The sequence below is a fragment of the Theropithecus gelada genome, chromosome 9 (genome assembly GCF_003255815.1).
Source record: "Theropithecus gelada isolate Dixy chromosome 9, Tgel_1.0, whole genome shotgun sequence".
Taxonomy (NCBI): domain Eukaryota; kingdom Metazoa; phylum Chordata; class Mammalia; order Primates; family Cercopithecidae; genus Theropithecus; species Theropithecus gelada.
In genome coordinates this window covers 20341845-20355270 of record NC_037677.1, presented here as the reverse complement: position 1 = coordinate 20355270, position 13426 = coordinate 20341845, and the positions used below count along the sequence as shown (strand labels likewise).

The 13426-nt window shown below is 45.3% G+C and overlaps 1 protein-coding gene across 1 annotated transcript in view; it reads right to left on the bottom strand.

The window, feature by feature from the left end:
* Positions 1 to 10983, bottom strand: part of LOC112631295 (supervillin) — a 41479-nt gene extending 30496 nt beyond the window's left edge. The window contains exons 1-6 of the mRNA XM_025396219.1: positions 10840 to 10983; positions 6804 to 6893; positions 6631 to 6717; positions 4884 to 5061; positions 2533 to 2705; positions 325 to 480 (exon numbers count right to left, since the gene is read on the bottom strand). Coding sequence (XP_025252004.1) covers positions 325 to 480; positions 2533 to 2705; positions 4884 to 5061; positions 6631 to 6717; positions 6804 to 6893; positions 10840 to 10960 — 805 coding nt within the window. The 5' untranslated portion in view covers positions 10961 to 10983. The remainder of the gene's footprint in view (positions 1 to 324; positions 481 to 2532; positions 2706 to 4883; positions 5062 to 6630; positions 6718 to 6803; positions 6894 to 10839) is intronic.
* Positions 10984 to 13426: the final 2443 nt, after the last annotated feature.

Here is a 13426-nt window from a genome sequence, read left to right as displayed (position 1 = left end):
TGGGGCATGGGGCACCAGGAGCAAAAGCTGGGATTCCGGAGTGGGGGGACCTGGGTTCGAATCCAGCTCTGCCACCCAGTAGCTGCCGGGACCCCAGACACATTTCTGCCTCTGGAAGCCATGATGGGCAGAATACTTCCTATGTCATGGGATTGGGGGAAGCTTAAGAGACAGGAGGTTGCATAGCAAGGAACACACCGTAGGTTCTCAAAAAGCGTGCGTTCCCTTCCCGGCACAGGCGATGAATTACACAGTCAGGAAGCTTTATGTGACCAGACAGAAACCACGGGCCCTGAGTCACCGTGCCAGGCTGCTCTGAAATACCTTTAATCTGCAACAGCATCAGCCTCTTGTAGGGCACAGCGCTGTTGTTGGAGTTCTGTTCCGTCAGGTTGACGCTCCGCAGGCTGACGCTGCTGAAGTTTTCTTTACTGGCTAAACCCGCCAGGGTGACTTCTGAGAAGCCGGAGTTGGAAGACACTGGGCGGGTTGAATAAGGAAAGACAACGCAGGAGGTTCAGTTACAGTGACAATATTTACAGTCAGAAATTATTCACAACTGACTCAACACCTTTGTCTTTTCAAGTTAATCCTGAAAGGGAAAACATAATCAAGTTTGATTAAATGTGCAATTCAGTGCTTAACCACCGGTTAAGAATTAAATACAGCATTGAAAATATAAACTGCTTGTTGACAAGTGTCACACCGCGCTGTGCAGAGGGACAGGAATTGAGTGACGATGTGGACCAGCCACTTTAGTACAAAACCAGGAGCCGGATGCACTTGTTGCAATTCCACTGGAAGTTGTTATAAATCCTAACAACTTTTAGATGCCCGAATGTACAGATGCCAGATGACTGTTAGACAGTTTTCACCAAAAGCCTTTATATGTAAAGAAAACAAAAAAATAGACACTCTGTAAGGGATGATTCGATTCTAATCTTTATCTGAAGACAAAGTGATCAGCCAGATGGTATCTTGAGGTCTTCGGCTCTTAGAGTTAAGACTGTAATTATAAGACGGGTTTTCAGTGCAAAACAGCAAACATCTGGAGATTGCTCAGTCATCACTAATCCAACCCCTGGGCCCCCAAAAGTGGAGGCAGAGGAAACATATGTAAAATCTGTGCCAACAAACATTTATTTCTCCAACTTATTGTTTTTAAAAATGTATATGCTGGAGAGAAATTCAGAAATTTATTTCACTGGGATTAGATTTGAAGACATATACCACCACTTGTCAATTCATTATGGTGTTGTGGTTTTGAAATACACATTTTTTTTTAGAAAGGGTGTGGCTCTGTCACCCAGCCTGGAGTGCAGTGGTGCAATCATGGCTCACTGCAGCCTTGACCTCCTGGGGTTAAGTGATCCTCCCACCTCAGCCTCCTGAGTAGCTGGGACCCCAGGTGAGTGCCACCACATCTGGCTAATTTTTTTATTTTTTGTAGAGATGAAGTCTTGCTATGTTTCTCAGGCTGCTCTCAGACTCCTGGACTCAAGTGATCCTCCTGCCTCTGCCTTCTGAAGTGCTAGGATTACAGGCATGAGCCACCATGCGTGGTCTGAAATATACTTTCTTAGTAAACCAGTTATAACGAAAAGACTCAACCACTTCATCTAAATACTATATTTCTAAGAAAAACATGAGGAAATAGGTTTATGAGTGTTATGGGAAAATGAAAATTATAGAAAGATTATTCCCAAAATCAAGATTATGCATGCTATCACCTCAAACCAAGAAAATCATTGTTTCAGAATGATGGAACCCCACATTATTGGGCAGATGAGAGCAGTGTGGCTCAGCCTACAGTGGGAGTGAGAGTCTGGAGCCCATCTCCTCGCCTGCATTCATTGCCCCTAGCCGGCTCCCTCCAGCCCACATCCCAACTCAGAGAAGCTCAGGGTCCTACCAAGAACAATTTGAAAAGCACTGGCGTATGTGTTAGTTAATAATATAAAAATCTAGGATTAGAAACTCCAGCGATTTGAGGTGTTTTACTATAAGAGATCAAATGACTTGCTCTTGAATAAGACTAAATGGAGAATGATGGTGTTCAGGATCTACAGAGCTGAAAATGGCTGAATTACCGTACCCAGAAATATCCATCTCTTCTAACTTCCGGAAAGAAAACTCAACAAAACAGGATAATTTGTAACCAGGCACGGTGGCTCGTGCCGCTAATCCCAGCACTTTGGGAGATCAAGGTGGGAGGATTGTTTGAGGCCAGCGAGTTTGAGATGAGCCTGGGAAACAGGATGAGACCCCAGTCTCTTAAAAACAAAAACTGAACCCCAGGATAATCTGAATTAACCAGTTGAACAGGTGATACACACTGTTAGAATTTCCATGAAAAATCTTGAAAGTCTAGGTAAGCGTGCACATGTACGTGCAAACTTACTCCTTTTTACTTCATGAGGGTCTTCTGAGCACCATTATTGGCCTTCACAAGGCAGAAAACCAAGCAATGAGTAAATCTTCGGAAAAAACCATTCCCCAGCACAGAAGCAGGGTGGGGGTTCAAATACTCACTCTTTTCTACTTTCATCCGCTTTGACTCCATGAAGGCGACGTTTAATCTCTGTTCAGTGTATTCCTGAAGGAGATCTTCTCTTGCCGCCAGCATTTTCAGGGGATTTTTGGAGGCCTGAACCCGGCGCTTTGGCCTAACTGCGCGCTTGTGCTCGGCCACGGAAGACGTCAATCTGCGGATGGAAGCAGAGCCGCGGTCCCAGTCTGCGACACCGCACCGGGATGACGTGTGGGTCTTGGACTACACAGGGTATTTCCTGATTTTGTTGCAAATCTTGCAACTCCTCCTCCCACCGCCACTCCCCTAATATGGAGTTGTAGAATCTTGGAGATGGAAGAGGGATGAAAGCCCACTGAGTTCAAATCTCAGCCACGCCCGGAGCCTCCACTCAGTCATGCCCCTTGGTCTCTGCCTGGAAGGGTGTGGAGTACTTCCGGGCAGCTCATGGCTCTGCTAGACAGCTCTAAGGGTTAGGAAGCTCTTCCCTCTCCTTACGGCGCCCATGCACGTGTCCTAATTCTCGCTTGGGTGTATGGAATCATACACCCATGTCTAGTTGTCTGTCTCCCGCAAGCCCTTCGGGAATTTGCAGACCACGGCTCCTTGATGTAATCCTCTTCGCTCCGACTAAACTTTCTCCCTGTGCAATAGCTTTCGGTCCCCTTACTGTCTCTCCATGACTAGCTTCCACTCAACTCACTGCCCTCCTCTGAAAAATAACCACTTTTTGGAAGAATATCTGAAATAAAATGGGCCCGCAACCATCTGTGACCACCCCACATTCTCACAACTCTGGGGTGGAAAACCAGACTCGGGGAGGTGAGCAGACTGAGCGAAGCGATCTCCCAACAGACTCCCGCTGCCGCTCTCCACCTCCAGCTGCGCGGGCCTCTGTGCCCGAAAGGCCTCTTTACGTACCATGGTGTCAAGTGTGTAATATACATATATGTTTACATTATGATATACAATAATTTAAACAGTGACATTGGGTGGGCGGAAGATTGAGAAATGGTTAAACAGCTATGTATGCAAATACCCAAAATACTATTTTGAAGTAGAAAATAGCAAAGGGCTCATTTTTTAAGGTAGGAAATTAAAACATGCAAACTGAAACAAATTGAGCAAACTGGAATATGCAATGAATTTATCAGGAGCAGCTTGTAGAAAATGGTATATGTCACTCTGACAATTTCGCAGGAAAGACCCGATGGGCGTGGTGGACTGCCGTGGGTGGAGCCTGTCCAGCGTGTCCTCCTCTGCTTCTGTAATAGCATCTGGATTTTCCTTTGGGGAAACCACCTCCCTGTGCCCCCACCGTGGCTCTAGAGGAGACCCAGAGACCCGCCTTTAGCCAGTCAGCATCTTCCATCCCATTGGCCACAGTGACTGGTTTAGGGATGGACACGAGACTCAACTTGAAGCCAAGAAAATCAAACCTGGAAATTCTGCTGGGACTACTGGGAAGAGAAGCTACCTGTGCTGGGCTGGCCAGGGAGGCAGCCTTGTGACTCCAGAGCTGGGGTGTCCATCTGTCGCCAGGCCACTGCCTGATGGAGAGTGAGGCCAGCCCAAAGCCAAGACAGACTGTGTTCTGAGGGGCCGCTAGAACCCGAGGCCACATCCACACTTTTCAGCGAGTGAGCCGGTCAGCCCCTCGGCACTGTTCAGCGAGTGAGCGCCTAAACCCCTCCGCACTGTTCAGCCAGTGAGCGGGTAAACCTCTCCGCACTTTTCTTTTTGCTGAAATCAGTTTGAATTGGGATCTTCTTCTTGGCACTTGAAATTGACGGACTCCTAATACCATAATCACTTTTCCTAGTTGTGTTCGTCATGTTCCCGTGGGAAGAGAAACCCTTAGTCATCACTGAGAAAACCCGCAGATCTATTGATTTTGTAAATGATTGGAAGCTAAGTAACATGCCTTACTGATTTTCTAGTGAGCTGTACTAATTTGAGCCCATCTCATCCAAATATTTTGCAACACTATGAGCAAGAATTCAATATGCCAATGAAAGACAGGCGTTGAACTCTCTGCTAAGTGATGTAAACCTAAAAACTGCAAAACAATATTCAAGTTATGTGAAAAATCCAGTGACGCCCTCTTTATGGCACAGGACAAGCAACTGTGGCCCACACGGTCTGCCTGCACATCTAGTCTGCATGTTTTATCTGCTGCCAGGCTCCGTGCCCCTGGCTCCTGCAACAGCGTGCCCTGGCTGTAGAATACTAAGGCCCCTGTGATGGAGTTAGAAGAAGGAGGTCACATGGGGAAAGAGCCTGGTGGATATGCTGTGTGTAGGCGAAGGAAGCCCTTCTCAGTGGAGGAAAGACGCAGACCCAAATAACTCACTTGGGTGCATAAGGATCGAAAATGACATCGAAGTCCTCGTCCAGTTCCACAGGACTTCTTGGCATATTATAATCCACGCTGCGGTAAAATTTGGCAAAGGTTTCATCATCATCTGGCTTCATCACCTCCTTCACAGATTTGCCGGTGACAGTGAGCACCGTTTCGTGCATCCCGCCAACTATCAACAAAGAAGAAAATGACATAAGAGTTTTATAAAAACAAGACTCCAATTATGCTTCACAATAGTTTAAAAATTCTATTTCCTCCTAAGTTCCAGGAGTGGAAGAAACACGGTTGTGATATACAGCGTCCTGCGGTTGCTTCCCAGGCCCTTACTTAATCTCTGACGTAAGGACTTCCCACCTGAACAAATCTTCTGCAGTAAAATGGTGGGAGAGAGGGAGGCTGACCTTACTGCACACACGAGCCCACTGAACGCTTCTGAACCTGCACTGGCTTCTGCTGAGGGTGGATGAACCAGCCTCGGCCTCATTCTACATCAAGGGTCAGCAAACTTCTTCCGAAAAGGGCCAGCCAGTAAACATTTTAGGCTTTGCATGGGGAGGGGCAACACGGGGCCTGTGTTGCAACTACTCAGTTCTGCTGTTATAATGCAAAAGCTACTGACAATAGTTCATGAATGGGCATGGATGTGTTTCAGTAAAACTTTATTTACAAAAACAAGGCTGGGCATGGTGGCTTATGCTTACAATCTCAGCACTTTGGGAGGCTGAGGCTGGGGGATCACTGGAGCCCAGGAGTTCAGCCTGAGCAACATAGTGGGATTCCATCTCTACAAAAACAGAAACAAAAATTAGCCAGGCTTGGTGGTGCACGCCCATAGTCCCACCTACTTGGGAGGCTGAGGTGGGAGGATTGCTTGAGTCCAGGAGTTCAAGGCTACAGTGAACTATGATGGCACCACTGCACTCCAGCTTGGGTAACAGAGCAAGACCCTGTCTCTTAAAAACAAACAAACAAGAAAAAACAAAAGCAGGTGGGCAGCTGGATTTGGCAGTGGCCATCGCTTGCTGACCCGCGGGCTAGATCACTGCTCCATGTGTGTAATAAATGCTTTGCTGATTGGCATTCCTTGCCTAGCCAGATCAGTGATTAAATTACACTTTTATATTTCTGTTCAGTGGTGACTGTATTATTTTCAACCTTTTAGTGGTCACTGTCAATAGTAGAGACTCCCAGCACCTAGTATTTGGTAAGTTTCCAGGAATGGACATTTTAATCAAGAGATAAAAGGCTGTTTTTGCATATTGCTCTTTTATTTTGTATACCTCATTGACTTTTATATTGAAACATTTATTTCAATATTCATTTGCCATAATTTTCTTCTTGAAATCATTTGTGATTATATGAAATAATATTAGCTTTTACCTTATTGGAAGTTGGTAACATACAATTTAAAGTTCACCAGGCCCAAGATCACGTTGATTATAAGCAAAATCACTCAGTTCACAATTCCGATTGGATTACACCCCAAGGGTTTAGATTCAAGAAAAAAATGTATTATTGGAAGTCCCCAATTTAGTACATTATCAAGTGAATCAGGGCTTGTTAATCTAATCAGTCTTGACCAAAACTTCATTTTTTGAAGATAACAACAAAGATAATGATTACAGTGTGAATTAGTAAAGCCATAATGGAAAGAAAACAATTTAGCTGAGGAAGAAAAGCAACCAGAATTAGGATTTAAAGATTCTGAGAGCAAAGCCTTCTGGCTTCTACTAGGTACCTTTGTTATTCAGCCTTCTCAGAAAGGTTTCCAGCCTGTCCAACTTCAGGTCCGATTCCAACTGCATATCTGGTCTGGCTTCGATATCTAGGCGAGCAGAAACTGTCAGTGAGACCGCATCACTGAGGCCTCTTCTGATCAGGCTTGGCGTGGCCGAGGCCTTGGTGACTTACCTTCCAGGGGTTTGGAAACAGGTGTGGTGCCTCTTGTTTTATTGCAAATGGGTGAGGCTACTGGGGTTATGGCAGTGGGTGACGCCAAACCTGCGGAACACACAGACGAGCTACTGAGCATCTCAGGGTCACTTCTGGAAATCTCTGGGACCCTGATGAATCTCCAGGAGTCCCAGGGTAGATGGCACAACATATAAGAATGTACATACATGCAGGCACACACACACGCACTTCACAGGTATGGCGACTGTGGGACAACCAACTGCAAATGTAGACAGAATTTTATTATTTCCAAGGACTGTAGTGGCTGACAAGCTGATATTCCAAAATGAATGCTGAAGACGTGGGAAAACATGTCCATGACACGTTAACTTGGGCAAATGCAGCTGTGAGTTCTGAGGCCCTCTGGGGATGGCGGGGGCAGCTGAGAGTGCACTGGTACCATCTGCAGAATGAACTGTGTCACGCTCGCCAGCAAGTGACCCTCAGCACTGAAGCTCTCCTTCAGGCTGAGGGGAGGGAGGGACAGTGGCCTTGGGGACATTATACAGACAGTAATCCAAGGAGGGCCAACCTTTCAGAAGAAACCACAGACCAGGGCAGGTCTGGACTGACTGTGCGTGTTGGAAGGTCCTGTCCATCTCCCATGTGGGCGGAAACAGGAAATGCTTTTCCTTGTATATTTACTAAGAAGCAGGGTGAGGAATCTTTAAAAGGGCAAATGGTCAGAGACATACGAAAGGGAAAGGGAGGAATTCCAGCATGAAGAAAGTATCCAGCTGGAAGAAGAAAACTTAGTAAAGAAAAGGATGAGTATCGCTTCCCTAACCTAAGTGGAAGGCATTGGAAAGAAAACTAGTGCATTTACAAAAACCAAAATGAGATGTGAATGTTCTCTGCACTCATTTGTAATAAATGTGAAATCCTTAGATGACATTGCCACTTAGATGACAATGCATCCCTGGACGAACAACATCCAGAGAATATGCCAATCACTATCGCAAGGAAAACCAAATGAATGAATGATTCTGTTCCTTTCTCCTGTGAACGGGAGAAGTATAACAGCATAAAAATTTAATAAAAAATACCATTAAATGGTTTAAAACTCAAGTGTTAGTAATATTCTACAAGAACTTCTCATTATGTACATATATTTGATTGATGATGTCAATAAAACTTTTAAAATTTGTTTCAATTACCAGACCTGCAAAGGTTTTATATCCATGAGAAAGTAAACTTTATTGAAAGATGATAAAGATAAATAAAATCTGGTATCACAGAGTGGGCAGGGAAATCATCACTTACTAGAAGGATGCTTAAGAGACATCAGAGGAGTTTATTAGCACAGAGGCCGTTGGCTCCGCAGCTAATAAGCAGGACTGACTCTGAAGGCTGGTTTCCAAAGCAACCGGAGAAATCCGTCCCTGTCCTGGCCGGTGCCGGGCAAACCCCGCTGCCATGGCTCCCCCTGCTGGTGGTTCAGGCAGTGGCACTATGTGAAAGTGCTCCCCACCCTGCTAAGGATCCTTAGGGAGTGAATGGCTCATGGTGGGGAGATGCAAATTACAAAACATTAAAACAAAACAAAAATCTCCCCGATAGCTCTTTTCAATGAATTCTAGGTACAACAACCAGTCACGTACTCTCTTAGGGAACATTTTCACAGATGTCAGTGTGGACAAGGGCAGTGGCATTTGGTAGTAAGAACCCACTTGCAAATATATTAGGGTTTTTAAGATGGAAGAAAGAAAAGAAACCAAAGCAGGAAATCATCAAGATAAAAGTCCGGGCTAGAAGTTGGAAAACCTGAGTTCAGGTTCAAGTTCTCAGCTCCAGTTCTACTTAGCCACTCTGCACCTAAGGAGGTGCTTCTGTTAAAGAAGGGTTGGGACTCACGTTAAAGGAGTTTAAACACGATTATCCAGTTCTGTGATCTGATGCAGGAAATTGGCAAATGGTACCTCATTCTGTGTGAATAAATTCTCTTCTCTTATCTTTTCACAATTCCAAGATGAGGTAAGAATAGATGTGTTAGAAAGGATTCCCCACTAAGATTTGAGTTAATCACAATTCAGGGATTTCCATGCCTCGCTCCTTCCCTTCCTTCCACAAACATTCATTATGTACCTATAATGAGTTAGGTACTCATCATAAAAGTGTGGAGCCCTAAAGGTTCTGAGAAAAAGAAAAGCTAAATCCATAAGTTTGATGACAAGATGTTAAGATGAAGTGAATGTGAAAATGAATACCACTAAGTTGGGAAATTTGCTTTGAAATAATAGCTTAGAAAATGATGGTATGTGCATATAGGTGACAAAGGGAGTCCAAATTTTAACGATTTCCTGCAGGATAGGAAATAAAGTCCCAAACACTCCTATGAAGACTCAAAGCTCTCCAATAACTTTACTAAGCATTTCATATGTAAGTCAGTTTCATACATGTTTGAATACAGGCACCAAATCAGTTCCAAGAGTTCAGCAGCAGAGGACTGTGGCAGGGACATCCCACTGCCTTGGAACTGAGGACACCTTTTAGACATCTATTAAAGCATATACGGAATTGGCTTTGCTCGGTCAGAGAAATCAGGTTTCATGGAGAAGGACCTAGGAATTAACCTAAAAGGAAGAGGGGATAAACTTCTTTACTGTGAAAGGCTGACTTAGGGTAGGTATGTAGTTGCTGGGTCACAAGGAAATGGAAACGACTTAAAAGTAATTATGGGCCAGGCAGGGTGTCCTATGCCTGTAATCCCAGCACTGTGGGAGGCCGAGGCGAGTGGATCACCTGAGGTAAGGAGTTTGAGAGCAGCCTGACAAACATGGCGAAACCCCATCTCCATTAAAAATACAAAAATCAGCCAGGTGTGGTGGCGCATGCCTGTAATCCCAGCTACTCAGGAGTCTGAGGCAAGAGAATCGCTTGAACTCGGGAGGCAGAGTTTGCAGTGACCTGAGATCACGCCACTGCACTCCAGCCTGGGAGACAGAGCGAGCCTCTGTTCCCCCACAAACCAAAATAATAATAATAATAATAATAATAATAATAATAATAATAATGGGGGCTGGGCATGGTGGCTTACGCCTGTAATCCCAGCACTTTGGAAGGTCGAAGCAGGTGGATCACCTGAGGTCAGAAGTTTGAGACCAGCCTGGCCCACATGGTGAAACTCCATCTCTACTAAAAATATTAAAAACGAGCTAGGTGTGGTTGTGGCCACCTGTAATCCCGGCTACTCAGGAGGCTGAAGCAGGAGAATTGCTTGAACCCGTGAGGCGGAGGCTGCAGTGAGCCGAGATCATACCATTGCACTCCAGCCTGGGCAACAAGAGTGAAAGTCCGTCTAAATAAAGAAATAGATGTAATTATGGGAAAGGACCAAAATTTGTTAGCAGATTTGAATTGCTTTTGAAACCTACACTTGCACCAATTCCAAATGGGTAAGTTTTGAAAACAGTGACAAAATGAATTATGTGTCACTGTTTTATGACCTTCAATTATTTCCAAGAATCATATAAAGTTTAAAGAAGGTATTATTTATGAAGAAAAGATATTCAGTAGGAATATCTCACAGAACCTACACAAAAAACATTTATAGAATGTTAGTAAGTTTAAAAAAATTTAAAAGAAGGCTGGGCATGGTGTCTCACGCCTGTAGTCCCAGCTACTTAGGAGGCTGAGGTGGGAGGATCACTTAAACCCAAGAGCTCGAGACCAGCCTGGGCAACACAGTGACACCCGGTTTCTACATAAAGCAAATTTAAAAAGCCAGGCATAGTGTTGCACACCTATAGTCCCAGCTACTAGAGGGGTTGTGGTGGGAAGATTGCCCCAGCCCATGAGTTCGAGGCTGCAGTGAGCCATGATTGAGCCACTGCACTCCAGCCTAGGCAAAAGAGCAAGACCTTGTCTCTTAGAAAACACTTAAAGAGACCATGGTTTCTTCTTTTAAATTGAGTTTTCATGTACCACCATGCCCTCCATGGGTGAGTGTGCTCACAGGTGTGCATTGTGTGCACGCGCACACACACACACTGACCTTTCTTCAGCATCCTGCCAGCCACAGTGAACTGGGTGGAGTCGTTGGCTGCTCCTCTGCCTCTCGTCTTCCAGGCCTCCTCTCTCACAGTGATGAGCTGCTTCCTTTCCTCAATCGTCATCTGGCTCTCTCGACTTTCTGTGACCCGCTGTTCATAAACGTACAGAACAGAAAACAGGAGAGAGAAATGACAGCGGTGTGGATCTCAGCCTGCAGCATTTCATGAGTGAAAAAAGCAGGTAGACAAAGAGGAGTAAGTATATTGTCCAAAGATGTTCAAAAATGTTCTATCTGAAATGGGCTCGGCTTCCTTACATCCAGGTTGGGTCGGAGATCACCACTGGCAATACTGAAACTTTAGATGAACACCTTTGTCCTGTGACTTACCAGTTTGGGGCACTGGAGCACCAAAACAATCCTTTGCAAACACAAAGAGTTCAAAATAGATTGTTTTCATGCCCTGGACTCTACAGGGTTTTAAAGTTTCTCTGTCTTATCTCATCTAGGTAAACTCTGTTAACTGGGAGATTTTTATCCCTATATACTCACAAAGAACATGATTGATCTAGAAAACTTTATCCATGTGAGCACGCAAGGAACTTGCCCAGTTGGAAGGAGGGAGGCTGGTTAGGAATAAGGGGCAGGAGAAGGTTTGCTGGGGCTCTGTTTGCTTTTTCCTGCAGCCATGATGTTCTGTGGGCAGGTAGGCAACCAGGAGAGCCCACGGAAGTGGCTTTAAGCTGTGAGAGATCTGACGCTGAAGATGAACTATGCTGTAGACGTAACCTACATGCACGATAACATTCTACTGAAAATGCTTTCAACAGTTTCTAATTGGAAAGTTTCTGGAGATACCTGCTTCTTCCATTTCCAAGCCTTTGGTGATGCTCATTAGACTTGCGGTTGGGGATGTGGCAGGAGGGGAAGGGGAGGAAGCTACAGAGGACTTACAGGGCATCAGGAAAGGAGAAGGGGCTCAGGACAGGCCTGGGATGGGGAAATGGGGCTGAGGAGGGAGGGACAGGAGCAGGGATGGAGGCAGAGGTCAGGGCTCATGCCACTGAGTGATGTGTATTGGGGAGAAGAGTGTAGGTGGCGGTCGCGGGTGATAACCAGAGCAGGAGGTCCTCAAATGCTGGCTGGCAGAGTTTGCTTTCCCTCCTCCTTCAAGCCATCCCTCCCTGCACTACAAGACCCCTGTCTATGGTGAGGCACAGGGCTGGGTGGGGAGCCGGGGAACTGTGGAGCTAATGCCAAGGAAGGAAGAGCGGAAAGGCGCCCCCTCCAGAGCAGGAGGCGCGTCCCTGGCTGTCACCTGCAGGTCTCTGGGAGGGGCTCTGGAGGCTGGCGATGGCCTCCCAGCTTTGCCCTCTTGCTTTCCCCTGTCTCTTGGACCCGAGGAAGGCCATTACTGCTAGGGCATCTGCTTTCAAACTACTTCTGAGCACTACTCAACTTCTAGCAGGTCCCCCAGCTTTTCTGCCTTTCTAAGGCGTTTTCCTGGGCTAAGAAGTCACCGTGGATCAGTGTGATCCTAAGGCCTCGTGCTGACACAGGGGAGGACTCAGAGAGCCCCGAGTGAAGCCCATCCTAGAGATTCTCTTCCCCAAGGCCTTTCCACATCACTATGGCAAACTACTTCCCTTAACTGACCCAAGAGAGAGAACTTCCTGATTCAGGAGGGACAGGAAGAGAGTGGAGATGGAGACAGTTCATTTTTTTAACGCCCTGGAATGATGGGGGCTGACAGAGGAAAGGCACCTTCCCTTCATTTCCAGCAGCACAAAACCAGGTCTGCATTGGGAAGATTTGGTTTAAGCTATGAACGTGGACTTCTCCATCATTTAAGTGATGAATCTTTCTTTCACAGGATTCTTTTATAAAACCCTCATAGCCAGAAGTGATTTTGAGGTCTCTGCCAATTTAAATTAGGTTAAAAACCTTTTCCTAAAGAGATATGACAACCAAACGCGATGCATGATCCTGGATTGAATCCCAGATGGGGTGGGGGCTACAAAGGGCATTACTGGAGGAAATTGACATAATTTTAAGATGGATGTGGATCAGATAAACATTGTATCAACATTAACTTCTTCATTTTGATCACTGTACCATGATTATGGGAGGAAATGTCTTTGGCTTTAGGAAATAAAGTCAAATCTTGAAAGGTAGAGGAGCACAACATTTCCAAACTACTGGCATATGGTTGGGGTGGGGAAAACGAGATGGGGGAAGAGAAGCAAGAAAGTGGGGTGAGGGGTTGAGGGGAAAAGGGCAGGAGAGTGAAGGAAGGGGTCAATGTCAACAATGAGTGGTTCTGGTAAAGGGTATGAAAGTGTTCTGTCTATGATGGAAATTTTTCTTAAGTTTAACATTTTATCAAAATTAAAAGTTACTAAAAATTTTTCCTAAAAACCTTAACATTTCCCCTCATGATCGGTGAGAAGTCCCTAATTCCAAATAACTCTCTGAATCATGTATCCTTTTTAAATAAACGATGAGGTTCACTTGCCCAGAAGACTTCATCAAAATTCAACAAAGAGAATACGTTTTCTTTGAAAATGAAGTTTCAGGAGTGATCAAACCA